The 25,483-nt window shown below is 41.1% G+C and overlaps 2 protein-coding genes across 2 annotated transcripts; both read right to left on the bottom strand.

Annotated features, from left to right (window-relative positions):
* Positions 1-830: 830 nt before the first annotated feature.
* Positions 831-9,953, bottom strand: LOC311047355 (uncharacterized protein). The gene is made up of 5 exons (XM_084060046.1): positions 9,869-9,953; positions 6,170-6,297; positions 4,289-4,564; positions 2,552-2,918; positions 831-2,177 (listed from the first exon to the last, which is right to left on the bottom strand). Exons 2-5 carry the CDS (start codon positions 6,207-6,209, stop codon positions 1,607-1,609), a joined length of 1,254 nt encoding a protein of 417 aa, XP_083916172.1. The 5' UTR covers positions 6,210-6,297; positions 9,869-9,953; the 3' UTR covers positions 831-1,606.
* Positions 9,954-10,396: 443 nt separating this feature from the next.
* Positions 10,397-24,291, bottom strand: parp12a (poly (ADP-ribose) polymerase family, member 12a). Its single transcript, XM_084060231.1, has 15 exons — positions 24,242-24,291; positions 24,018-24,093; positions 22,787-22,947; positions 20,949-21,090; positions 19,526-19,661; positions 17,920-18,193; positions 17,560-17,700; positions 17,014-17,203; positions 16,200-16,371; positions 14,653-14,776; positions 14,417-14,513; positions 14,160-14,247; positions 13,384-13,514; positions 12,385-12,536; positions 10,397-11,538 (listed from the first exon to the last, which is right to left on the bottom strand). Exons 2-15 carry the CDS (start codon positions 24,035-24,037, stop codon positions 11,279-11,281), a joined length of 2,088 nt encoding a protein of 695 aa, XP_083916357.1. The 5' UTR covers positions 24,038-24,093; positions 24,242-24,291; the 3' UTR covers positions 10,397-11,278.
* Positions 24,292-25,483: the final 1,192 nt, after the last annotated feature.

Below are 25,483 nucleotides of genomic sequence, written 5' to 3'. Positions count from 1 at the left end.
AGAATCCATTGAAAATACCTTCTATAAATTAAGTTAATATTCAATATTGGGGCGCTCGGGTGGCGCAGTGGTAAAAGTCACTGCCCACCACCACGGAGGTTGTGTGTTTGAATCCACCATGGTGCATCCGGCTTTGTCGAGCGTCTACTACACGAACACAATTGCCCGGTGGGCCCTCGGGGGAGGGAAGCCGGGCGGGGGGATATTGGTCATTGCACATACTCCTACGGGCTGGGGCGGCACCTCACCTGTCAGCGGGGAGTGTTGGGCATAGGAGTAGGACGAAGGCTCTACGTCCTCCTGGTGGGTAGTAGGATACGACAGCAGTGACAACACAGAAGTGTGTGGGGAGGAATCAATTGGCATAACGACTAAATTGGGGAGAAAAAGGGAGAAAAAAATAATTGGCTACTCTAAATAAAAAAAACATAAACAATATTGGAATCAATAGATACGCAATGTTACAGCACTTGTGTTAAGTAACATTCACACAGCTACTGTTTCCTTTAGACCACACACACACACACACACACACACACAGTATGTATGATGTGTTTGACCCTTAGATGGTATCAAGTACGACAATTTACTTACCAACATATATCACCGACAATAAAATGTGCATATATATTTTTTACATGATACATACGTATATCATTAAGACACATTTTAACTTCATCTGAAACCTCACCCTGCTGTTCCTGTGAAAACGGTGTGTTTGAATCACTTGATTTGTGTGTAGACAAACTGACATAATCGTGGAGTAGCATTTGTAATCATTTCAGCCACCAGCATTTTATTTGAATGTTTCCTGTGATTACACAGTGGCTACTGAACATTTTGATGTACAAAACAGGGGTGTTTTTCTACATCTTCAATGAAAAAAGAAAACAGAATCATGGAACTCACTTTAACTTTAAAATGCTCCAATTCAATTCACAGTAGCAAGCAACAGTTGCTTGCTTTTTCTAAAGCTCCAATTTGTGTTTTTTTAACTTAAGCTTGGTGTCAATCACTGAAGTTGACGCCTATTTTCTACCAATATGTTATATTACATGGTTAAATTCACACTTGGGTATACTAATGTAATGGTTCCCAAACTGGGGGTCTGGACCCCATGGGGTCCCCAAAGTTTTTGGGGGTCCCCAGATGATTAGCTCAATGTGCAACATTATTTTCTCACTCAACAGTTAACAAACCAACATACACTATAAGTGTATACAGGGTATCTGCACATTTCTACAGTGACAATTTAAGGACTTTTAAGACCTTTCTAATACCTCTAAAATGAAATAAAATAAAATAATAACCATTACTACATAAAAAGTAACCAACAAACTATACTACAGTATAACAAATGGTCAAACATTGGCCAAATTGTCAAATATTACGTAAATAGCTTGTAGTTAAGCTATTTTCACAATATTTATCTGTGGAACAGAGTCGAACTAAATATAATGCCTCAACTCCTACAATTCCAAGTGCTTCTTCAGGGTGAAGGTCCCCAGTTCAAATTATGATTATTTTGGGGGGTCACTGCCTGAAAAGTTTGGGAATCCTTTGTACTAATGCACCAATACTTGTCTCAAATGTCTAGCTACATTTATTAGTCAATTGAAAGATAATTGTAGTAAGGCTTCGGGTTAGGGTCTGTATGAGTGTGCATGTGCTGATCCATGCTTTTTTTTGACCTGAAGCTTATATCGCAATCTGCGCAATAAAAGGAATTTACAGACGTCAGGCCCATGAACAGCTTTTCACTTAGAGACATTTGTCCTTCCGCAGGTTTCTTGTGCGATTTCTGCACGTTTAAGACTGACCGACCTCCCCTACAATTTGTATGAAAGTGCATGTGCCTCCTCACACCAGCTTTTGATCTGAAGGTTCTATCACAATCTGTACAATTAAAGGATTTTTGCCCGGCGTGAGTCCTCATGTGTTGCTTTAGAGCAGACATGTTAGCAAAGCACACGTGACAAAATGTACAGTTAAACCGTGCCTTCGTCCCCGCGTAACTCCTTGTGGACGTGTTCAAAACCGACAGACCCTCCCTGGTCTCCTCCCAATCCACATTGCTGTCTTCGGTATCGGAATCAGAAGAGCGCGGAGAAGAGAGGAGCTGGTTATCACTGGCTGGTTGTTGTTGTTGTGATGTTCCACAGTCCTCCACCCATTTCCTGTGTGTAGGGATGTCACGATTACACATTTAAGTTGGATGATTAATTGTCACTCAAATAATTGCGATTAACAATTTCATTGTGTGTTGAACACTGGAACATATGAAGCCTTTCAGATTCTTAATCAAAAATTGCACATGGGGCAGATATAGAAATATAGATAGAAATAACTGAAATTATTGACATATTTAATAATTTTATACATGTCATTTTTTTCCCACAGAATTCACACATTTTCACAGAATTCACATATTTTCAGATATTAAAAAAGCAGAAATAGCTGATCTACAAGCTCACACGCGTCACTTCGTGAGACATTGTAAGCTTGTAGATCAGATTCAAATAATTGCAATTAGACGATTTGACAGGCATACCTGTGTGATCTCAGTGCGTTTAGAACAGACAGACCCTCCTGATTTTCATCACCGTCTTCAATGTCAGATTCCGAAGAACGAGAAGAGGGGAGCTGGTCGTCAATAGTTGGTTGTGATGCTCCCCAGTCCTCTACATCAGCTTGTGTTTTCATGTGTTGAGGTGAGGTGCTGCTGGCTAGAGGCTCATCATCCTCACTTTTCACTGCTAGTAATGTCAACGTTGACCCGTCAGCCTCCTCTGGTCTTTGAAGTAGCTTCTCCTGTTCCTCTTTAATCTGTGGAAGCTCAAGTTCCTCCTCCTGACTGGAGTTCCTCTCCTGATCTTCGGGGGAAACCTCCTCCTTGCAAACAAGGAGGTGCACAAACTCTGGGCAAAATATAAAATGAGAGTTAACCGTTAAATGTTATAGTTCTTTGCTAGCTATGTTTGTCACACCATCAAACCCTTTACAATTACCAATTAAAAGTTAGAGATTATTGCTTTTGCAACACTCTTAGATAGAAGAAAATTATTATCTTGGAAATCTCCAAACATCACCCTCTCAGTCAATATGGCTTAATGATGTGATGTACTTCTTAACTCATCCACTGCCACCAGGGGCGCCGATATTTATAAGCTCTAGCGGGTGCCCAACAAGGCACACATGCACGCGTGCGCAGCGTGCGTGAGCGACTTTTGTGCGTGCGTGCGCGACGGTGTTTTGTAACTTTATTTCGGTTACTTAGGTTGTTCAGTGGCAATCTGAACCAGGCGATCTGATTTTGGAAAAAAAACAAAACGTTTTTTTTTCTTTTTGACCAACACCCAGTGGGTGCTCCTCACCCACAGTGGGTGCTTTAGCCCCGGGGCACCCACGGTATCGGCACCCTTGACTGCCATCCACTGATGTAAAAAAGGTAATTTTGCTAAATCATTTTTTAAAACAAGATCTCAACGTCCTTCATCTTGCAGTGACACATTTCATTGTAGCACACCCGGACACGGAAATACGTCAAATCAAAGATTTTCGCTCCCGCCCACTTCCTGTTTGGGTTCCGCTTTCAAACGCCATTTTCTCGGCTTTGCATTTCTCCGCCACGGAACACTGTTTCGCATCGCTGTTTTGAAACTGCTACTGCTGCAAAATGGAATGTCGCTGATTGAAAATGTCTTCTCTGGGCCACTCACACAACTACCCTGTGTGTCTACAAACAGTTGAACACACGATCATAAGGGATTTAGCGAGGTCTGTGGCGAGGTGGAAAAAGTAAGTGAGTTTTCCGTTCACATGGCCATGCATGGTGTTTAATGCTGGGCTGGAGGAGAAGGGCTCCGCCACGGCCAGAATGCTCTGTGTGTTTCAGTGGATTTCAGGTGTAGTGGACAGTGTTTCTCCCACTGGTGTAATGACACAATGACAGTGACTGTGACCCATGGTGTGACCCATGACCTTTTTGTTGTATTTATTTATGTTTCTGTTATGTTGCTGTTGTTTTTCTTTGTTGTGCGGTTTACTCGTTTTTTTTGTTTGGGGGGGATTGTATGTTGTTTGTTAAAAAAATATATAACAGGTGACATTATATGCAATGACTTTTGAAATGTTATAGTTCTTAAGCTTTAGACTATACTAACTTACTCAAGCTAGACAGGCCACTTGATAACCCAGCTACAATGAATTAAGACCTCAACCATGCTGCATTATATCAGCTCTGAGATGCAGAGACTGTGAGATAGAGAAGCGTGAGAAAGTGACCTACCAGCATTTTCCACGTGGAGAACATATCCGGATCCATAGATAACTCCATGTGATGTCAATGATGACCCATCAGCATCCTCTGGTCTTTGAAGTAGCACCTCCTCCTGTTCCTCTTTAATGTGGGAAGGTTCTGGTTTCACCCGGATCAGACTGGGACTACTCTCCTCCTGTTCCTCTTTAATGTGGGGAGGTTCTGGTTTCACCTGAACCAGACAGGGGCTCCTATTCTGGAGTTCAGGAGAAACCTCCTCTTTACACTCAGGAAGCAGTGGAATGTCTAGGAAGGAGGAGGAAACATCAGCAGAGAGAAACTAAAATGTTTCAAATTCCCTTTATATACTGATTCAATAAGTTGGTGTTATTAACTGTTGTACCCCCAATCTCTAGGGATTTCATTTTTGCCAGACCCAAGGGGTCGGGCTTACATGAGGCTTTGTATCTGTTTTCTCCATACATGGTATGACACTTTGTCCCCCGGCCCCAGCCAAAAAAGTCTGTCCCCCTTTCGTCATAGAAGGGACGTAGAAGGGACACACGTCATGCGAAGCCCAGCCATTCAATCAGATTTCAACCACTAGGGGTCTGGCAGTACCAGGTCTCCTGGTTCTAGTTTCATATTGCCTTGAACAGGTCTGTCTGTCTGTATCGGAGTGGTGTAAAGCGAGAGTTAAGACAACTCAATTCACTTCAATAGACCAATAAACCGCTCTCTGTCTCCCTCTCTGGCACCTTTACCACCGGTGTTGAACCGGTTCGGTTCTTTTTTTCCCCCGCCTAATTTTGAACCAGTTCAAAGTCTTTCCACTGAAAAGGAATCGGTTCAGAACCCTACAAGTCGGTTCGGAACTGGAACCAAACTATTCACTCTATATGTCACTATTCTACAGGTTGGAACAGGGGTGGGCAACTTTGATGATGGGGAGGGCCACTATATTTCCACACTCACTACAGAGGGCCACATTGCATATTGTCGGGCAGACACCTTATCTCCGTATTTGAACTTTTTTTGTCCGCCATTCTTTGTCACAGAAAAGTAGCACAAATAGCCGATCTACAAGCTCAAAACGCGTCGCGCTGCGACGCGTTTTGAGCTTGTAGATCTGCTATTTTTGAATTGGAATCCTGATATATTTTTTGCTATTTTTGAAATGGAATCCTGAAAGTTACATTTTTATTTAATTTCAAATGCATTTAGTTATACTTATGTTAACTTTATGAAGTTAAATACAAATACATTGGACATTAAAAAGACAATAGAATTTTTAAGCTACTACTATAGACTGCAGTAATTAATGCGGGTCATGTTTGCATGTTTGGAATTTTAACAGCTGAAATCAATAATATATCAGTATTCCCATATTAACCTGCAGGCCGCATTAAGTGAAGGTGGGGGCCGCATGTGGCCCCCGGGCCGCCAGTTACCCATGTATGGGTTGGAAGATGCAGATGCAGATATTTACAATGGCAAAAGCAAGTGAAAAATTATTTAAAAAAAAAAAAAAGGAAAACTTTAACTGCCATTGTCGATTGAATTTCCCCTGTGAAATGGACAGTTCGACCAGTCATATTCGACACATTGCTGGCCAGGCCGGGAATCGAACCTGGGGTAATTAGAGACTTCTGCTCCACAGGCTACCATTCAGCTATGTTGCCTAAAACTGGGGCTTAAAACTGGTTGAAGCACCAAGATTCCAAGAATCTAGAACGGAACCAGTTCTGGAACCAAAGTTATTTTGGTGGAAAATGGGCCTGTGTGTGTGTGTGTGTGTGTGTGTGTGTGTGTGTCTGTGTCTGTGTCTGTGTGTGTGTGTGTGTGTGTGTGTGTGTGTGTGTGTGTGTGTGTGTGTGTGTGTGTGTGTGTGTGTGTGTGTGTGTTACTCACAGCCTGCCTTGGTGTCAGTGCCGTGGTCGTTGTCCTCCATGGTGAAGATGAGAGGCAGGCAGGCAGCAGTCCTCCTCTAGGGGGCAGCAGAGCTCAGGGCTGGCGAGACTCAGGAATATCATATGGTCCTGAGGGGACATTATGTTTATATCATTTGACATGGACGATCACAATCACAATGGACAGACCAGATGCATTGCTTGAGTGTTCTAGCACACCTGTGTGAGGAGGCTTTTCAAAATAGAATAATACTTTAATCTGAAAACCAAATCAAACACACAATAAACTAGACGCGTCGCAATTCCGGGGAAATTGCAGAGTGTGGTTGCGCCGACGCCGGTCGCGGGTCGCGGCCGCCGGGACTCGAGGAATACGCCGGGAGGAATAACGTCGGAGGCTGCGCCAATTACATTGTGTCGTCACTCCTGAGATCGCTTGCGTTTCATTTTGAGAGGATCGATCCCCCCAAAATAAGGTTTTTGCATCAAACGGTTACATTTTGAGCATTCGTGGCGCCCCCTATGGATCAAAGTAGAAATGCTTTTGGGGATTGGTTTAGTATACCACCCTCGACATGTGATTCAAATTTGGGATTGACCGGACGTTTCGTTCGTGATTTATGGCATTTTTGGTCAAACGGGCCCCTCTCGCTAACTTTGGAAGCCATTTACGGACGAACGGTAAGGACAATCAAAATGCCGTTTGGATATCTTTACCGCATGGGTCCATAGATCATGTGTACCGATTTGTGTGAGATTAGGACAAAATTTGAAGGAAAAGGAGCAAAAAGTGTGTTTTGAAGGAAATTCAAAATGGCGGAAAATCTATCCTGACGCAAATGGGCGTGGCCTATATGGGGAGATGCGTCGGGACCCAAGGAATCCAGGTGAAAAGAAATTTTGATTTTACGAGCTACGGTTCAAGAGCTATAGGCCAAAAGGTAAAGTGGGCTGTTATAGCGCCACCATGTGGCCGATTGGTGTAATTATTTTTCTAATAATTTAGGACAAAATTATGAACCTCCCTTCCAAATGTGGTAACTGTAGCTCTTACGGTTTCTGAGAAAAAAATACTTGAATGGGAGTTTTTGCAATTCCCATTAAAGTGGATGGGGAAATTTAATGCACTAATAAATCAATATCAAAAAATCTATCCTGACGCAAATGGGCGTGGCCTATATGCGGAGATGCGTCATGACCCAAGGAATCCAGGTGAAAAGAAATTTTGATTTTAGGACCTACGGTTCAAGAGTTACGGGCCAAAACGTAAAGGGGGCTGTTATAGCGCCACCATGAGGCCGAATGGTGTGATATTTTTTTAAATAATTTGGGACTTAATTATGAATTTTCCCTCCAAATCTGATAACTCTAGCTTTTAAGGTTTATGAGAAAAAAATACTTGAATTTGAGTTTTTTCACTTTTACATTAAAGTGGATGGGGAAATTTAATGCACTAATAAATCAATATCAATTAAACTATTTAACCAATCTCTTAGCAAAATACAAGCGCACGATTCCCGATTTAGACGGTAAGTTTGATATATGGCACAACATTAGGGGAAAAACTGTGGGAGGAGATCCAAAGTATTGGACCGCACTTTCTATCAATAACAATAGTCTGGTTGCCCTGTTGGGCAACCATACTAAATATATAAAAAATAAAATCAACAATGAAAAAATCACATGGGGGCGCACACGTTGCTAAGTTGCTCTGAATAAAGACATTTTCTGACTGTATAAGAGAAAATCAAGTTTACTAATAGTTAGGAGAACTCCGTCAAACATTGCAGTTCACCCACATTTCCCAAAGTTGTGGGTTAGTAGCCTGTCAGAAAATGATCCTAAATGGATTAGCGAGTGGTCTTCTCAACTGGTGACTATGTGCCAGTCAGACATAAAAACAATATCCGTGATCTTACAATATCCTGACTGGCTTATTTGTATATTTGACTTAGCCAGGGGTCATTTTCTTAACCTCGAAGATCTACACACACACACACACACACACACACTCACAATCTCTCTCTGTATGCGTCAGGTAGGGCTGTCACGACGGGAATGTGTAGTTAATGCATGTTTTTGTAATAATAAAACAAATCTACAAAGTAACTAGTAACTTGTGACTAAAGTATAAATAATTAAAATAATTGTAGTGGAGTAAAAAGTAAAAGTTGCTTCTGTAGTGGAGTAGAAGTAAAAGTACTGAAAATTGGAAATACTCCAGTAAAGTGAACATACCTCAAAACTGTACTTAAGTACAGTACTTGAGTAAATGTACATGCAGAGATGGGCAGTATTTGAAATACATGTATTTGAAATATGTATTTGAAATACTTTTTTGTATTTTGTAATTTGTATTTGGCCGGGATGGAAAAAATGAAATGTAATTTGTATCAAAATACTTTCAAATATTTTTCAAATAGTATTTTCTGTATTTGAAATACATAAAATACTTTTTTTTATTTTATGGGCAGTATTTGAAATAGATGTATTTGAAATACGTATTTGAAATACTTTTTTGTATTTGAAATACGTATTTGAAATACTTTTTTGTATTTTGTAATTTGTATTTGGCTGGGATGGAAAAAATGAAATACTTTCAAATGTAGTATTTTGTATTTTCAAAATACAAAAATACGTATTTTGTATTTTCAAAATACATTTCTCTGACCTGTATTTATATTTTGTATTTTGATACTTTGTTTGACCCAGTATTTGTATTTTGTATCAAAATACATTTCTCTGACCTGTATTTATATTTTGTATTTTGATACTTTGTTTGACCCAGTATTTGTATTTTGTATCAAAATACTTTTCAATGTATTTTCGCCCATCTCTGTGTACATGGTTACTTTACACCAGTGGTTCTCAACCTTTTCCAGGCCATGAAACCCCAAAATAATCATATCCCCCCCCCCCTCCAATAGAAGATCTACAAGCTCGTAGATCTGCTATTTTCAAATGTTTTGCCTCTTCATATTATTTGACAATTTGGCCAATGTTTGACCAATGTTTATATAGTTTGTTTAGGTGTTAAAAAAAAGGCTCTATGCACAGCAGCCATAATGTGAAGACATCCACAGGTGTTACCAATGATACTAATGAAGGCTCTGTTCCATTTAGTGTATCACAGTGGTTCTCAGATTTTTCAATTTCCACGACCCCCATAACTCTGAGTGTACAAATGGAACCAAATGGACAAGGTGTACAAGTTTTCGTACAAGTACAAGGTCAAAAAGAAACAAGTTCGTACAAGTACAAGGAGGAACCAAACGCACAAGAGTGTACAAATGTACACTCTCAGAGTTACACACCCGCAAGGGGCCGTTTGTTAACCCCTTAAGGAACCCCAAATGTCCCACTCACTGGTGTAGCAGAGTGTTTCCAGTGAGCCACCATGCACAATATCAGCACCCTGACTGTTTGACCACAATGGAACAGAGCCTTCATTAGTATCATTGGTAACACCTGTGAATGTCTCACAATATGGCTGCTGTGCAGATAGAGCCTATTGTAACTGTACTGTCATCTGGGGACCCCCCCCCTCCCCCTCGACCCACAGGTTGAGAACCACTGCTTCACACCACTGTGGGAAACCCATGATAACGTTAGTTTTGATGCTAACATAACAGCAGATCCATTTCTAACCATTTGTACCAAACGTAAAAGACAAGAATAAAGCAGGTTAACTTTGACTCACCGCTGAGTGTGTTTATATCTGATATATTATAACTCTATGGTTATATCTGATAATATCTACTGGTACTGGAGGACTTTAAATAAACTACACTCGTCTCTCTGGCAGCGAACACAACAACATGACTGACCGACCGATGACCTGGATATGACGTCATAAACAAGATCCCCCCCCCCCCAAAAAAAAACAAAGACGGTGAGCGCCATCTACTGGATTGATTGATCGATTGAACATTTACCCATTTAGGCTATACCTGAGGCCAGTTTTTTGAAACAATATCTTAATTTATTTTTTCTTAATAAATATTTGTAAAAGTTTTCACAATTTAACCAAAAATAGCAGATCTACAAGCTCATAGCGCGGCACCGAGTGCTATGAGCTTGTATATCTGCTATTTTTTGAATAGCCGAAGAAACCTAAAATGACACAGATGCGTTCCAGCAAAAGAAATCTATAAATATATAGAATAATAAATGTTTTCCTTGATAATTACGCTAGACCAAACACAAAGCAGACTTTAATGGTGGTTATAAGGCATGATTTTGTTTATTTAATAACGACCTTAGAACAGTAACAACCTTAATAACAGTATGGCAAATGATGTCGTAAAATTAATGCAAAAACATACAGTATGCATGTGTACATACTGTACTGAATGTGGACATGTAGTAAAGCCAACTCAACACACAAGGCTGCTTCTTTCATAATAATGCAACAAAAGTGACAGATCATGTAATATAGGCACATTAGCATTCTACTGTACATCAGTGGTTCTCACACATTTTCATGTCAAGAGCCCCCAAATTGATACGTACAGTATATAAACCTTGGTCCCCCATTTGAAAAGATTTGATGCTATAGGGACCCCCATAGGAGAAGATCTTAGTTGTTAGATTAGATTAAGAACGGAATTCTACAGCTACTGTACGAGAGAGAAACCCATGACCCGAATAGTAATTCTTATGCAGTACATTCTCTCATTGGATTACCTTCTACCTAGCGACATCTGAGACAAATTAACCCCTTTCAACCTGGCGTCCCTATTTTGTGCATGTCTTAGGCAACAAGTAAAAGGAAAAAAAGAAAAAAGCTGATCTACAAGCTGACAATTTAAGTCACAACGTGTTGTGAGCTTGAAGCTATTTCTTTCACTATTTTCGAAAAATAGTTTTAAGTGGTTTAAACTGTTGCTCATTTTACTGGGAGCCCCCTGGAACCCCCTTAGTGACCCCTGGGGGTCCCCTGCCGGACCCCACTTTGTCTAGAACCAGGGGTTCTGGACAATCCAGTGTTTATCATAGTTTATTTAAGCCATTCAAAAACGTCCCAATAAACGTTTTGAAGTTAGCAATTCAACTACCAGCTCAAGAACAGATTTGCTCGATTATCCGGACAGTTGAAATGGATCAGAATTCACACATACTCAATGATGTACTCTGGATAAATCTGCAGTTTGTCAAAGATAACAAAGATGCCGGGGTTGCTCTCAGAGTCAACACAGCTATCGTAGAGGCCTGGGCCGCCGTCTTTGGCAGGGGGGCGCACGTAGGAGCTGCTCGCCTTGGCAGAGTCCCCCACGAGGACCAGAACCACAAACATGAACTTCCTCTGGCTGCCCGGCTTGGCCTTGGCGTATCGATCGGAGTAGGACGCGTCTCTGGCGAAGTAGCTGCCTAGACAGTGAGAAGAACATGACACAAGCACTTTGAAACACATGAACCCTACAGTGTCCCTAATGTGGGGGGCGCGAACATTCCACAAAAATACATTGTGTTGCGACGTGCTGTGAGCTTGGAGGTTGGCTATTTTCGGATAAGATATTTTGTGTAGAGTGAAAAAACATATAGGTATGTAGGGTTTAAGTGGTTAAGAATTTGACAAGTTGTGCATGCTTGTAGATTGCTTCTGACCATGTAGATCTTCCTTTGTTGCTCTTTTTATTTTCGACAATTTTTCACCCCCAAAATAGGGATGCCAGGGGTAAAGTGGCTAAAACTTAAGCACATACATAGAGTACAGAAGTCCTGACGTCACTCGTTCATCCCCTGGTTCGTAAAGTAATTTCTCTATGGAGAATAACATTGGGTCATCGTAGAATCGTCTCATATAAGAATTGTGGTCCCAAAATAAACAAACTGTCTCGGCGATATTGTTAGGGAGGAGGTTCTGTATCGTTTATGATAGTCAGTCACTTATATTTGATACAGTCTGTTTCTGGCGAAAATGTAACTAATTTGGCGGAAGTAACATTATCGTTTTCTCACCGTCAGTTGATGCTTCATATCAATAAGAGTCAAACCGCCGGGGTCATTTGTTTATTTTTGGAACACAGTTCTTATTTGACGCGATATTAAAGACATCTATGGGAATTCAAAACGGGGGTGGAAAACCGCGAACCAGGTAGGATGTGTAAATTACGTCAGACTTCGGTGCTCTATGTCCATTGCGTCTTCCTTGTCACTAATAGATGTTGTCAAGAGCAAGTATGATAAAGGCTACAGAGGCAGACGTGTGTATACCTTTGCCGTAAGCTGTGCCGTGGACGCCACACATCCTCCAGTCAAAGTTCTGTTCACAGATGGCATCGATCAGAGACTCGTCCGTACCGTGGAACAAATACTGCTCATTCACAAGCCTCCCCTTGGCTCTCTTCTGCATCTGCTCCTTCTGCCTATAGTATGGGAGTAAATAAAGTAAATGTGTTATGTACAATACTGTAAAATTCAATATCACAATATATTTGACCTAACACCTCTATCGATATTGTGACAATATACCGTGTATGTATTTGTATTATTATTATATATGTTTTCTTAAACCATTTAGATCTGAGGCCGATTCTAAAAACACCTTCTAAATCCTTAAGTTTTCTGAAAAACTTCAAATATTTATTAAAAAATTACAAAAAATGTATGTTGCCATATACTGTACATAGCAACAAGAACCCCAAAAAGGGTTGCCGTCCTGAAAGGTATAGTTACAAATAGGGGTTCCTGCCCACCAACAAAAATAGCAGATCCCACAACTCGTCACAGTTCTGCGTGTTGAGGGCTTGTAGATCTGCTATTTCTGCTGTTTTTGAAAATCATTGAAAGTATAAAATAGGGCTTAAAGGAGTAGTTCACCTCAAAAATGACTTATTTTCTATCAATTTACACACCCCACGAAGCCTTGAATTCATGGATTTTTTTTTAGTTTTTGTCGCATTCGAAGCCGATAATTTGATGACCAGCGGAGTCTTCGGTAGGAGACTTGCAGATTCTCCTACTGAGTCCCCTATTGACCGATATATAAGAGAGAGGCCTAAATTTCTATTTATTCGAAAAAAGGCTTGTATTATATTATTATTGTATTGTACAAAAAGAGGCTTGTATCAAAAGAGAGGCTTTTAATCGCTTGTTTCAACAGCGCACCGGTCATTAATAGAGACCCGGGTTTTAATTGAATAGAGGTCACTATTAGAGGACTTACGGTAGCTTAGAAAACCGCTTCATGTGTGAAAGGAGCATTTGATTTACCATTGGAAAACTCTCCAGAGGGAGGGATTCTGGATCCTCTTGATGCTGTGGATGGTCCTGGAGGTCATGGTGCGCTTAAACAATTGCTCAATCATCTTATTCTCCTTCATGGCGTTTGTGACAGCGATCAACTGAAAGAAACAGTACAGTACAGATGAATAGGTTGTTAGCATACGTGTGGAAACATGTATTAGACAGGAAAAATAAAACAAAACGCACTGTGAATATGAATGCACATTACCGTGAAGGTAATCTCTCAAGAACAGATTCCGACCTGCGGTGGAATCTGTCGGAGCGGTTCGTCCTAACCAGTGCGCATTGGCTAAAAGTGGGCGTGCCTTCAGATCAGGAAGTGGGCCGCGCTTTACCCAATCAAATGTAGTGGGCGGGATTCACGTGTCCATCCACCATGATCCACCCTCCCCCCCTCGAAACTAGCCGAAACTAATTTAACAATAGCGTCCTCGGAGCGGACAAAACCACGGAAAGATATTCACATTTTAAATTACTCTTTCATCATAGAAACAAGTGGGCTTATAACCAAAACCATCCATGTTCTCTGGGAGAAGTGGTGTTAGTGTTCCGTGTAGAAATATTGTTAGTGGGAATGAAAACATGGTCGCACCAACCGGAAGTGATGCGCTATAGGCAGACATGAAACCGGTGTTTCCCTGCGCTCTAGTCTAACATTATACTCCTGCCAGACTCCACAGAATATCAGAAAAGCAGAGGTCGCTGTTTTTCATTTTCTGTGGGGTCTGGCTACGCGAGACTACCGTGAAGGAAATCTCCGGCAGGGCCGTCTTGTCCCAGTGCTGCGGGACGGCCACGGATGAGGACGAGCTGGCGCTTTCTGATGACACGCTGCCGTGGAGACACAGAAGAAGAGATCGAGGTTATGTTGCATTTTTCATTCGTTTTTAATTTGTTACATTTTTTTTTCTTCCAATTTCAGTTTAGTTTTTGTTAGTTCCCAAAGTGGGTTTGCTAGTTTAGTTTAGTATTTAATTTGTGAAAAGGCTTAGTTAAATACCTCTTCAGCTTGGCCTCCACCTCACGAGACGAGACAAAGCGAGGTCTCCTTCTGACCGCTCTCTTGGTCTTGTAGTCGACATTCTGCTGCTGCATGTCTGAAAGAAAGCCAACACAATTAGCCGCATCGTGACAGTACTGTAATGTTTCTGCACACAGTCAAGTCTTCGATGTAAATTTACCTAGGAACCAAATGGACCTGTAACTGTACTGTGTACAGTCAGTGGGTTCTTTTACCTTTGCAGTAGAGAATGTACTTGTGTTTCCCGGCTCCAAAATTAACCTCAATGTCTGCATCGGCCAGGTAAACATTTTCCAGAGTTTGAGACGTGACAGAGGCGGACTTAGCACCTCCTCCACCCTACAGTGAAAGCACAAAACCATGTTTATATTATCATTAGTTTAGGGGTGCAACAGTTAATCGAACTAACCGACTGAAATCGACTACAAAATGGATCAATATTAATAAAATAATAGATTTAAAAAATCAATGATCACTATTGTGAGCTTGTGGATCGGCTGTTTTTGCTATTTTGTAAGTATAAAATAGGGCTAAAGTGGTTAATCAGACTAATCGATTTATTCAATTATAAAAACTCTATTAGAATTAGTGTGTCGATTCGTTGAAAATAAAAATCCACAAGAAATACACGCGTCTTCGATTGTTCGATTAATTGAAAAAGTAATCAATAGAATAATCACTCAAAAGAGAATCGACAGTTGCAACCAGGCCTGGAATTTCATCATTTTAGGGGCAAGGCCACTTGGCCTTTGGTGTTGTCCATTTGTTTAGGGCACAAAGGCCAAATGCCAGGGCAGGAAGGCCATCAAATGAAGCAAGATTTTAGTCCATTGAAATAATTAATTGGATTTAAGGGTTATGGAAGGAAGGAAGGAAGGATTTTAAATGTAATATGTAGACTATCTGCAGTGAAATAAATTTAAAAAATCCATGCTCAGCCCTGCACCAATCAAAGTCACTGGATTGGTTTAAAGATGGGGACTCAGGGGAGTTAATAATTCAGGATCTCAACAAAAGACAAGAAAGAGACAGACAGAGGAGAAAGTGGTACAATCAGCTGGGGCATTAAGGCCACTGTGGCCTCAGGGCATGCCATTTTTAGAGGGGCACAAGGCCAAACTGAGGCAACGACAGCCATGGCCTTCGTGGCCTCCCTGAAATTCCTTCCCTGGTTGCAACCCCACTGTAAATTATGAAGGAGGTTGTAAATTTAGCCACAGGAGGGCGCTGAATGCACCAAAACAAGCTTGGGCTGAAACACAATGCCAGCAAACATTAAAGGCCATGGACCAGGTGGATCAACTATGTGCAACTCTAGGTTGCTTTGATTCATAAATATGTTTCTTTTACTGCATGAGTATCTGTGTTGCCGTGCATCGCCTGCTTGAAAAAGAGCAGTGGGGTACTTAGTCATAATACTGTGCACTGGCAGAATTTGATGGATTTCATTCAATAAATAACATGTTGTCACTGTAGGGCAGAAACCTTGTATCTATGTATTTCATCTTTTTATGTTTTTTTCATAAATCAATGTCCTATTTTATACTTCTCGTATAGCTGATAGCTGATCTACAAGCTTGCGGTTTTACTGTGAGCTTGTCCGCTGGTATTTCCCTCTACACCAAATTCTCTTCGCCATAAATAGGCGATCTGCAACCTCACAACACGTTGCAATCAACTATTTTCCCCAGAATGTTTGCCCTAGAATAGGGACAGTGGGGTTCATGTGGTTAAAAAACAAGTCTGATTAAGTTATCCGTACTCCGTATTCCATCCATATCCCAGTCTCGTCCTTGTAGTACCACAGCCACTGTGTTGTCAGGATGTAGTGGGGGGGCTTGGAGACGGAGGAGGCGGTGGACAGACGACGGACAGGAGCCCCCCCGCACGTCATGGTCACAAAGTTCACCCACCGGTTATCGCTGGACGCAGGGCTGAACAGAAGCAGAGGGAAACTTCAGTCACAGGGAGTTTCTGTACATGTATACCCATTATTGAATTGAAAGGGGGTGTAAGTGATATTTGTTGTTAAAATAAGTGTTTTTGAAAGTAATCATTGTTATAGAGTGTTTGTTCAGTAACAGGGGTCTCCTCGTCTCTCCAGCTCTACAGTAAACATAAAAGAAATGTTCAGGTTGGCATGGCCCACGTTTCCACCAAAATGACTTTGGTTCTAGAACCGGCTCCGTTCTAGATTCTTGGAACCGTGGTGCTTTCACGGAACCGCGTTTCCACCAGTTTTAAGCAGAACCATTGTGATCAAGGATACGTCATGAACGGAGGGCGTTGATGTTTACAGTCTACAGACAAATAGATTTTATTTTATGGATACAGGATACAGGATAAACAAGTTAAACCGGAACTGGAACACTATAAAATTGAAGCTGATAAATTATCTTTGGGGGTTCTTTCACCTGACTGGATAAAATTGTTATCCCTAACTGAAAATGTATTTTCTGTTTACTAAAGAGCTGGAGAGATGGGCAACCCCTGTTACTAACTCTATGAATTCTACAGCAATAATTACTATCAGAATATAACCTTATAACTTTTTAACAACACCAACAAAATCACACCTGGGGTTGATAGACAGCAGTCTCATGAACAGTGTGGGTTGAGGCGGTTCATCAGGGCAACTTGTGTCTTTCTCCGGGTCACAGTAGGCCTCCTCGATGTCCTCCATGTTGGCCAAGTCCTTCCAGCTTCCATCACTGTCTAGGACCTGCCACTTGTATGGTAGATGGTAATGCACACGGGCACACTTCTCTGGGAAAATTAACATACACATAAGAAGAAATATGAATCCAGCAAAATCACAATTGCATGCAAACTCTCTCTCTCTCGCTCTACATGTAGATTCAGATTCACTTTATTGTCACTTGCAATGCACTTTTTAGGTACATACATGTGAAATACTTATGCTCGGAAGCTCCAATAAAATAAAAAAACATGATAAAACGACCTAAAACACTCAATAAACAATAAACACAGGGCAAGGATATCAGTCAAATACAGTGCATAGTGCAAAGTACAAAGTACAGAGAGTTATTGCACAGTCACTTTTCACTGTGCACTTGTTGACTTGGAAGTTCATGCTAATGGCAGGAGAGCACACACGTTACCTTTGAAGCTGCAGTTTCTGCGAATGAAGTACAAGCAGATCTCGTTTCGTTCCGTCTCACTGATTGGGCTGGTAGCACCAGGGGCACTGCTGGAGGCCTGGCGAGTACGTGCCACCACCACCGGGGGAGGTGCAGGACACGCTGCAGGACACACAGACACAACATATTCATATACATTCACTTTACAGTATGTTGATTTAGCCTCACTTATACTTAGTCGTGCGCCGCGTCATGTACCGAAAAGAATAACCAATCTACAAGCTCACAATGTGTCACAGTGCGACACGTTGTGAGCTTGTAGATCAGCTTTTTTTTTAAACCAGGCATTATTTTGTATAAATCAGGCATTATTCTCAGTACCGGCAATAGGAGCAGGTTTTCTCCGCTCCTGCTGGCCCAAGATGATGAACTTATTCCTGTAGATCTTCTCCAGGTTTTGGATGTTCTCCTGGCTGAGTCCTCGACCGCTCAGGATCTTCAGGATGTGATCGCCGACATCGTGGGCCCTCTTACACGCGCGTCCAAACTTACAGTCGCCGCGGGCATTGTGCAGGCAGAGGTGCAGGTTGGAGCACGAGGGTCCAAACCTACAGGAGCCGTGCACACCGTTGCCCTTGTTGTAATGAGGACATACCTGGAGACAGACAAGCAGATGGGACGCTGATACATTACAATTTACGATTCAATTGTGAATTGACTATTCACTCGTGCAACCAAAATAATAAATACGTGCAGTTTACACCAGTGGTTCTCAAACTTTTTCATGGCAAGGACCCCCAAATTCACACTTATTAGCTCGCGGACCCCCATTTGAATAGATATGCCAGGGACCCCCATAAGAGAAGATTTTTACGGCTCTATAGCAGTGATTCTCAACCATTGTAATTTCAAGGACCCCCAGTTTGACATGCATTAGGCTACGGACCCCCATTTAATGGCATTTCTATCTCTGGGACCCCAATTCATATTGTAAAATCAATGTTAATCTAACTCTGAGAGTGTACAAATGGAACCAAATGGACCCGCTAGGGTCCATTTGGTTCCATTTGTACACTCTCGGAGTTACAGACCCATAAGGGTCCATTTGGTTCCTGTCCATCATTTAGCTGGGTACCCCCTGGAACCCCCTCAAGTACCCCTGGGGGTCCCCGGACCCCACTTTGAGAACCAACGGTTTACACCAAATGAGCTCGGTACATAGAAATACTGTACATACTGTATGAACAGAGCAATACCTGTAAGTACATTTGAATACAGGGTCCCCACACATTTTTAGCAATGAATTTCCAAAACTTTTCCAAAACTTTTCCAGAATATTTAGCCCAATTTCCAGGCCTATATAACAATCATTCGGCGCAATAATGTGTCTCTTACTCCTATGTAGAATGCCCAAAGATAGGCAGTGTAGCAAAAATAAAGTTTGAGACATACATTAGGCTGCCGTCACACAGCCCGTTCGGCGAAAAACTACTTATGTTACATATTTCGTGTAATATTATTCATGTTTATGAAAATGTTTTGTTTTAACAAAATCAATAGCCAAAAACAATGCATAGCCAAATATTTTTCCAGGACCCTTGATAAATTCCAGGATCTTTGATGATGTTTGATCAATTTCAAACCTTTTCCAGTACTGGATTTTTTTAAATTTTATTTCAAAATATTTCCAGGAATTTCATGACCGTGGGGACCCTGTGAATAAAATGCTGCTATCTGTCGCGAAGGTTTTATACCAAGTGAATGCAAAACATTGAAACACTGCTGTCAATTTTCTAAAGTTTATACCAAACCAACCTTCCCTATATGAATGTATAACTATTTCTGACTTTACTGTACTGAAGCCAAAACCAAATAATCTTACTATTGTGTACGCTACTCATATAGAAGATGCAGCAATAAAAATATTTTATCTTGAAACAGTCAAACTGTACTGCCATTCAAACAGGTGTCTCTCTCACTGACCAACCTCAGGCAGCAGGTATGGATCGTTCTGTAGTAACAGCTGGAACAGCTGTGTGTTTGTCAGGTGTTGAAGATCAAGTTTCTTCAAGAGGGCTCCACTGTCAGGAGAGTCCAGGCTGTGGGTGTTTTTGCATTTGTTCCTGAAAATAATCATTGAAGAACAATGTTTTATTAATGGGCATAACTCTTAGTTATCATGCAAAATCAGAGTATATGGCACTGTTGTGTACATTAAATGTTTCCTCGGTGAGAGAATGAATCGCAACTAAATATCTTTCAGTCGATATTTGACACAACAGATGACAATAATATAATGAAAAGATGACATGAAAATGAAAGAGCGTAATAGATTGAAAGGAAAGGAGGAAAACGGACAGCGTTCCGGTTGTCTCGGAAGGCAATGGGAGTCTGACAAAGGACCCAGTGTTGGTAAAACCTACATATGGAGTTCCAGGAGGATGAAAGGTTAACCCCAAGGACACACACGTAATCAGACGACCCTGATGCAGTATTTTGGCTAAGCAGTTCTGCTTTCTCAGTTAACACTAATGCAGATGGCTCCTTTACATTCCCAGCTAGGACACTCCATACTGACACTGACATAATCATAACAATGTGTACTTATAATTGCAATAATTCAGATTCCAGTCATACAGTATGAAGTGATACTCAAATGAGGAATAATAAATGAATAATAGTAGTTAATAATTGTAAATCAATAATTAAACAGGAATATAAATTGAATTTCCGTTACAGTCACATAAACAGACTGCAAAGAAAAGCAATGTATTTCTTCTGCTTCAAATGAACAAGGATAACAGGTAAACAGCAAACCTACAGTAGCATCTATCTAAAGAAATCACACCCAGTGTGAAGTGAGCGGTGATATTTATGAGTTATTAATTTCATCATGCATCTCGGTAGCCAATCACAGCACGTCCTGCGAAGTTACGTGCTTACATTTTTTACATTGTTATTAATTTCATCATGCGTCTCGCTAGCCAATCACACCGCGTCTGCGAAGTTTGAAGTTAATTTCATCATGTGTCTCGCTAGCCAATCACAGCACGTCCTGCAGAGCTTAGCCTATGGGCATGTTTTCCACAGCATGGCGTCACAGCGAAAGACACATTTTCACGACGGAAAGAAAAACTTTCGCCACGGATGGGTCCTAAACCCTCTTATAGGAGCGGTTACACCGCTCAAAAACAACATACTATCTGGGTAGTAGAGCGGCCCCTTGGGAATCGGAAGGTTCCCGGTTCCATGCCCGTCTCCCCCTGGGTTCAGTGTCAAAGTGTCCTTGAGCAAGACACTGAGACACATCCCAATGAGCAGGTTGGTGACTTACAGGGTTTCTAATATCTAATTAATTAGGCCTCCTAAAATAGGTTATAATAATTATGTTATGAAGAATATGAACTCACCCGTATCTGCAATGTCCGCACACAAAGTACCTGCACAGGTGCAGGTGCTCGCAGTCTGAGGAGGCGCACTCGGCGGGGGGTCTCTGGCAGACCCTCAGGGATGTCCTGGCCACTATCACGCTGTCCGGGCTCATGACATAACCTGAAGGATACAGGATAGGTGGGCATTAGGGACATCTGGGCACCTCCATGTAAAATTGGCTATTTTGTCCAACATGTTAACACATGGGGTGCCAAAACCGAATACCCTTCGGTTTTGCAAATAGTTACGCGGAGTGCCAAAACCGAATACCCTTCGGTTTTGCTGTCTTTTTGTTTTTTTCGTTTTTTCCCACACGGGAGGGGCTGGAGCAGCTCTGGGAGTACCCATTGTGATCCTGAGAAGGATAGGCCAAATAGATCACCGGAAACAAAAACATGGCTCCCCATCCGCTTCCCGTCTATTTCCTTCTTTAAAACGCCTATATCTCCGAATCTGTTTCCGGTGGGGAAAACCGGTCATGCGCGATGCGCGATCCGTCCCCGTTGTAACTCGCGAGTGAAATGTTATCGTTCATAACAACGTAAGTTGTTATGAAAAAATGCTGGCACCCAATGTGTTAAAAAATAAAATATTAAAAAAATGGAACATTTTGAAAATGTTTTAAAGTAATGTAAAGTATACATAATGTGAACATGCACGGTACACTATAACACTATAATAATACGAATAATAATAATAATAATAAGTAATATGAAGTATACATGATGTGAACATGCACGGTACATCCTTATCAGACTTAATTAATTATCCTTAAACTTATTGTTTATGCCCCAACATTTGGGGGGAAAAAAGAAGCCAATTAGCCAAGTAGCCAGCCAAGTAGCCAACACAGAGGTGCCCACCTATACTGTTACCCAGTGGTGTAAAGTAACTAAGTACATTTACTCAAGTACTGTACTTTTTTTAAGGTATTTTTGAGGCTAGTACAATTTTGAGGTATTTTGACTTGACTAGAGTATTTCCAATGTTCAAAACTTTTACTTAAAGTACATCTACACTACATGGCAAATATTGTACTTTTTACTCCACTACAATTATTTGAACACTTTAGGTACTAGTTACTTTGTAGATTTAGATTATTACAAAACATACCAAGGGCGTATCGTCATAGAGGCCAATGGGGCCATGGCCCGGTCTGGAAAACTCTGCTCCCCCACTGCCCCCAGGGGGGAAAAAAACAAAAAATCTACATAACAACATTAGCACGCCTTTGTTTTCAAATCGGGCTTATTTGCATTCGGCCGGATAGTTAATGGGTGGCCATTAAAAAACGGTTTCCCCGTCAAACCGGTTCTCTTGCCAGGTAAACAGTTGTTTTATTAGTTTTATTGTGTTTTATTCACGTCTCTCTCTTGCATTAACGCTGATGGTAATTCTCAATAGACTGTCACTTATCAGCCGTCGTTGCGCGAGCCCCCCCCCCGCGAGGGGGCGGGGGCGGGCGGTTTAAGAATCTGGCCCGGTCCACGTTAGAACCCACCATACGCTAGTGAAACATACGTTCACCACTTCAGACCTATAATTTCGGCCATTTGGAAATAGCCGATCTACAAGCTCACAATACGTCACAATTTGACACATTGTGTGCTTGTAGATCTGCTATTTTCAAAAGATTTTTATCCAATTTATACATTTGAAAACTTGTGAAATGGGGCATTCTATTGAGTACTTTTACTTTTGGCACTTTAAGTACATTTTACTTTTACTTGTAACAGAGTATTTCTACACTGCAGTATTGATACTTTTACTTAAGTAAAACTTTTGAGTACTTTTTCCATCACTGGCTGTTACCAACCTGCAGACTTCTCCTGACCCTCCTGGATGGAGAACTTGTCCTGGTCACACAGCACTCTCAGCAGCACAGACTCATCCACTGTGAACTCCTGACTGATCAGATGGTCCAGATGTTTGAAGTCCAAGCATCCCTGGTTCTCACACAGGGCCGTAACGATGAACCTGGACCAGTGGTGGAAAGTACATTTACTCAAGTGCTGTGCTTAAGTACAATTTTTAGGTCTTTTTTTTTTTTTTTTTACTTTACTGGAGTATTTCCAATTTTCAGTACTTTTACTTCTACATCTCAGAGGCAAATGTTATACTATCACACTGTCCGTGCTCATATACACACTGTCCCCTCCATTTTTTAACAGTAGGCTACTCATCTTGTTCTATTTGTTTTAACAGTAGGCTACTATATATTTTTTCAATCATTTTATCAGGAAAAATCTGGTCAATAGAAAAATTCCATTGACCAGATCTGTAGAGGGCACTGTGGAGCAACCAAAAACATGTTTTTCCTTCCGGTGAAATATTTTATTTTCTGGCCAAAAAAAGTGTATTTTACAGATAAGGTGGGGTGCTGAGAGGGTTCCCACCTCCGAGAACAGACTTTCAACGACACAAAACAGCCTTTGTTTAGGTGTGTAGTAGCTGTAGTATACAACCCTCGTAGACGTATTTATGATTCTGACGTTTTAGAATCATAAACGTCTACGAGAGTTGTATACTACAGCTACTGTAGGTGTGTAGCGAAACGGTCTTGTTTATTTTCACTTGTTTTGCTGGGGCGTGAACCCTACAACTCTCGTAGATTGAAAACGTCAGAATCATCAATACGTCAACGAGAGTTGTATACTACAGCTACATTAGGGCTACAGTCAGACCCCCATTTAATGGCCTTTCTATCACTTGGACCGCAATTTCTATTGTAAAATCTATGTCAATTTAACTCTGAGAGTGTACAAATGGAACCAAATGGACCCATTTGGTTCCATCTACACTGTCAGAGTTACAGACCCATAAGGGTTCATTTGGTGCCTATAATCTATCATTTAGCTGGGGACCCCCTGGAACTCCCTCAAGGACCCCTGGGGGTCCCCAGCCGGACCCCACTTTGAGAACCAATTGGTCTAACGCTCTGGACCAGGGCTACCCACCACAGCCCACCTGTCCTGTTACCATTTCTACAAGTAGTATACTTGATACTTTTACTTTAAAATGTATCCACTTAAAATGTATCCACTGACCTGGACACCGCAGATGTCATGATGACGCTGATCAGAACCTCTGATCAATCAACTCTGTCCTGATCAGAACCATAGACTGTCAAAATAGATTAAAACCAAAGACGGTCAAGATCAAAACCAGACTGTCAAATCGATCAAGACCATAGACTGTCAAATAGATCAAAACCATAGACTGCCAAATAAAGATCAGATCCATAGACGTACAAATATAGATCAAAACACACCCGGGTTCGGATCGTATCGTGTCACCAGCTGCTATAGACTGTGTAAAGTGAAGTCACGAGCCTTCTTCGCGCACGCAGCAGCACCCGCAGAAAGCTTGGCTTCCTTCTATTTACTGCTCAGTGCTCATATCCGGTCTAGAGCCCGCCTCCAATTGCCCGGTGACTTCCACTCACACACGCGACTGGTTCCGTATCCGCTCTAGAACCGGATCTGCGCAGACTTGGCAGCTCCGTCACAACAACATGTAACATTTCCACAGAAACGAAACTTATGCTAAACTGAAGCATAACAAACAAACAGGGTGAAGGGAACTTAATAAATTGTATGAAAGAAAATTGGCAAAAAGCAACTATGCTTAAAAAAAGAAAAATTGGCTAAAATGTAATTTATTACCCCTTGACACATGAACAGTTTAAAGTAGCTGCATTCTGTGTTCCATTTCTGGGGCTGCGCACTTTATTCTGTAACGTTCAGTGGTGGAAAGTATAAGTACATTTACTCAAGTACTGCACTTAAGTAACATTTTCAGGTACTTTTAATTTACTGGAGTATTTCAAATGTCGTAATACTTCTATTCCACTACATCTCAGAGGCAGATATTATACTTTGACTCCACTACAATTATTACTAGTTACTTTGTAGATGTTTAGTATTATTACAAAACATACATTAACCACTTACAGCCCTATTTAACTCAACAAAAGAGGTACTTATCAGTGGTGGAAAAAGTACTCACATGTGTTACTTAAGTATAGCCTCGTCACGTCCCTGCATGGTTGAAAGTGGACCATATGTTCCAAGCTCTATCGACTCACTCACTGACAGGTCGTATGTAATAATTTATATCTGCTAAGAAGTAACTAGTGTAACTAAAGTTTTCAAATAATTGTAGTGGAGTAAAAGCACAATGCCTGCTCTGAGATGTAGGGCAGGAGCGGAGTTAGCCCTGAAACAGGTCTGTCATACCATGACAGACGAGCGTCATGTAAACCATGGCTAGAGCGGAGTAGGCTATAAGTAAAAGTATTGAAATTTGCATACTCCAGTAAAGTAAAAAATACCCCAAAATTGTAGTTTTAAAAAAAGCACAGTACTTGAGTAAATGTACTTAGTTACTTTACACCACTGGGATAGTTGGGCATTAGGGACATGGGCACCTTGATATAAAATTGTCTATTTTGTCCAAAATGTAACAAAAAAAAAAGAAAAATGGTCTTAACTGGTAATGTATCGTAATATTA

This window comes from Gymnoscopelus microlampas (assembly GCF_963454915.1).
Source record: "Gymnoscopelus microlampas genome assembly, chromosome: 6".
Lineage (NCBI taxonomy): Eukaryota > Metazoa > Chordata > Actinopteri > Myctophiformes > Myctophidae > Gymnoscopelus > Gymnoscopelus microlampas.
The sequence above is the reverse complement of the archived record's forward strand: the minus strand, read 5'-3'. Positions and strand labels throughout refer to the sequence as shown.

Coding starts and splice junctions, on each gene's coding strand:
- LOC311047355 (XM_084060046.1), bottom strand. CDS start 6,209: ATGGAGGACAACGACCACGGCACTGACACCAAGGCAGGCT. Junction 4,565..6,169: donor CACTGACACCAAGGCAGGCT/GTGAGTAACACA, acceptor CCTCCTTCCTAG/ACATTCCACTGCTTCCTGAG. Junction 2,178..2,551: donor AACGCACTGAGATCACACAG/GTATGCCTGTCA, acceptor CCCTACACACAG/GAAATGGGTGGAGGACTGTG.
- parp12a (XM_084060231.1), bottom strand. CDS start 24,037: ATGACATCTGCGGTGTCCAG. Junction 22,948..24,017: donor ATGACATCTGCGGTGTCCAG/GTCAGTGGATAC, acceptor CCACTGGTCCAG/GTTCATCGTTACGGCCCTGT. Junction 21,091..22,786: donor GGGTCAGGAGAAGTCTGCAG/GTTGGTAACAGC, acceptor TGTATCCTTCAG/GTTATGTCATGAGCCCGGAC.